Source organism: Myotis brandtii, unplaced genomic scaffold (genome assembly GCF_000412655.1).
Source record: "Myotis brandtii unplaced genomic scaffold, ASM41265v1 scaffold411, whole genome shotgun sequence".
NCBI classification, from domain to species: domain Eukaryota; kingdom Metazoa; phylum Chordata; class Mammalia; order Chiroptera; family Vespertilionidae; genus Myotis; species Myotis brandtii.
Genome location: NW_005365804.1, coordinates 744,175 through 746,406, shown reverse-complemented (window position 1 = coordinate 746,406; position 2,232 = coordinate 744,175). Strand labels below are relative to the sequence as shown.

General features: G+C 50.8%; 1 protein-coding gene across 3 annotated transcripts in view; it reads left to right on the top strand.

Annotated features, from left to right (window-relative positions):
* Nucleotides 1-2,232, top strand: part of NDRG4 (NDRG family member 4) — a 28,921-nt gene that overhangs the window by 19,909 nt on the left and 6,780 nt on the right. For all 3 annotated transcript variants that reach the window (XM_014545537.1, XM_014545536.1, XM_014545538.1), the window contains 2 exons: nucleotides 425-485; nucleotides 2,109-2,201. In XM_014545537.1, the coding sequence (XP_014401023.1) occupies nucleotides 425-485; nucleotides 2,109-2,201 (154 nt within the window). The remainder of the gene's footprint in view (nucleotides 1-424; nucleotides 486-2,108; nucleotides 2,202-2,232) is intronic.

Here is a 2,232-nt window from a genome sequence, read left to right as displayed (position 1 = left end):
GGGGTGCCCACCGCCACCACACGGCCACCAGGCTCTGGCCGGGGTCCGAGGGCTGTGGGTGGGGCCTGCTCGGATGACATTTAGGGGAAATGGCACCGCTGGCCCTAGAGCAAGCATGTCAAACTCAAAGGCTAACACGGGCCAAATAAATGAGGCATGCGGCCCGCGGGCTGCGAGTTTGACGTGTTTGTCCTAGAGCAGCGGTTCTCAACCTGTGGGTCACGACCCCTTTGGCGGTTGAACGACCCTTTCACAGGGGTCGCCTAAGATATTTACATGACGATTCATAACAGTAGCAACATTGCAGTTATGAAGTAGCAACGAAAATAATTTTATGGTTGGGTCACAACATGAGGAACTGTATGTAAAGGGCCAGAAGGTTGAGAACCACTCCCCTAGAGTGACCAGCCTCGCTCTCCTGCAGGTTCAAGTACGTGATTGGCATCGGAGTGGGAGCCGGAGCCTATGTGCTGGCCAAGTTTGCAGTGAGTTTCCCCTGCACCCTCCACCCCCACCCCCAGGGCTGGCCTTCCGGGGGCGGCCCTTCAGCCACAGTGACTTTCCTGCTCTTTCTTCCTTCTCCTCCTCCTCCTCTCCCCACTTCCTCTTCACTTGGAAAAGCCTTCTTTCCCCTTAGTCCCTAAGGACACTGTTTTTTAAGGTTACTTTTTCACCCTGGCTGGTTTCTCAGTGGTTAGAGCATCAGCCCTCGGACTGAAGGGTCTTGGGTTTGATTCCCTGTCAAGGGCATGTACCTCCATTGCAGGTTCAATCCCTGGCCCTGGTCGGGGCTCGTGCAGGGAGGCAACCAGTCTCTCTCTCTCTCTCTCTCTCTCTCTCTCTCGCTCTCTTTCTCTTTCTCTCCCTCTCTTCTACTCTCTCTAGAAATCAATGGAAAAAAATATCCTGGGGTGAGGATTAAAAAAATAAAGGTTACTTTATCCATACATTTCCTCGAGTATAAACTATAACTTGCTTAACTATTATCTAAAGCCAAAATTTCTATTATCAGCAAACTACACAACTAATTGCTCTAGCCACAAAATAAGGATTATCCTAACCACTCATCCACCAATTAGGGTAATATTTAAACATTTAAACCAGCCCGGTTTTAACCAAAAACGACACTTACGTTCAGTTACGAGGTTTTAATGAAAGTCACATTTCAGAAACATCGTGTCCGGCAGGAGCCACAGGCTTTTCTTCCTTAAAAACAAAAACTTCATTTTTCAGGACCCAAAGGATTTCTTTCTTCCAAAGAAATGACCAAGAATTTTCAACTCTCCTTTCAATTCCAACACGTACACATTTTGTTAACTGTAGACCAGGCCCCGCCACCCCACCCTGGACATCACATGAGCACTGTATGCAGATGGCCCCCTAAACACGGGCAAACGGTGCGACCGAAAATGTGGGTCCCACGTCCAACAAAACAGGCTTTGGTTCCCTGTGATCAACATCACGAGGGCTTCCTTGTCTGTAACCGCAAAGAAACAAGATGTTTTACTGAAGATGTTTCATCCTCAGTTTTGCAATAGCAGCCTTTCCAACGATATATTAAAAGGGGTGAAAAACAGTGATACAGCCCAGCCGGCGTGGCTCAGTGGTTGAAAGCCCTCGACCTATGAACCAGGAGGTCACAGTTTGATTCCCAGACAGGGCACATGCCTCTGTTATGGACTTGATCCCCAGTAGGGGGCGTGCAGGAGGGGGTTGATCCGTGATTCTCTCTCATCATTGGTTTCTCTCTCTATCTCTCCCTCTCCCTTCCTCTCTGAAATCAATAAAAATAGACTTAAAAAAAAAAACACACACAGTGATGTAGGCATAGATTCAAAATAAATCCACGAATTTTGAAAGCTCCCAGGAGGGCAGGCTGAGCCGGGCAGCAGCTGGCAGTGGAGCCACGCAGATCCCCAGCTGTCAGGGTTGGGTCATTGGTGGCATCTTGAAGCTGTTACTGACCGTGTCCTCCTCCTCAGACCCTCCCCACCCCCTGTGAGAGAGAGAGGCAGGGCCAGAATTTCACAGCCTGATGAGTGGGTGGGAAGTTCGGGGTTCCCTGCCCCCGTCCCGCTCCCCCAAGCCCTGTCTTCCTTTCCCGGCAGCTTATCTTCCCCGACCTGGTGGAGGGGCTGGTGCTGATGAACATTGACCCTAACGGCAAAGGCTGGATCGACTGGGCCGCCACCAAGGTGAGCGTGGTCCCCCTGGTGGGGAGGGCGGGGTGGG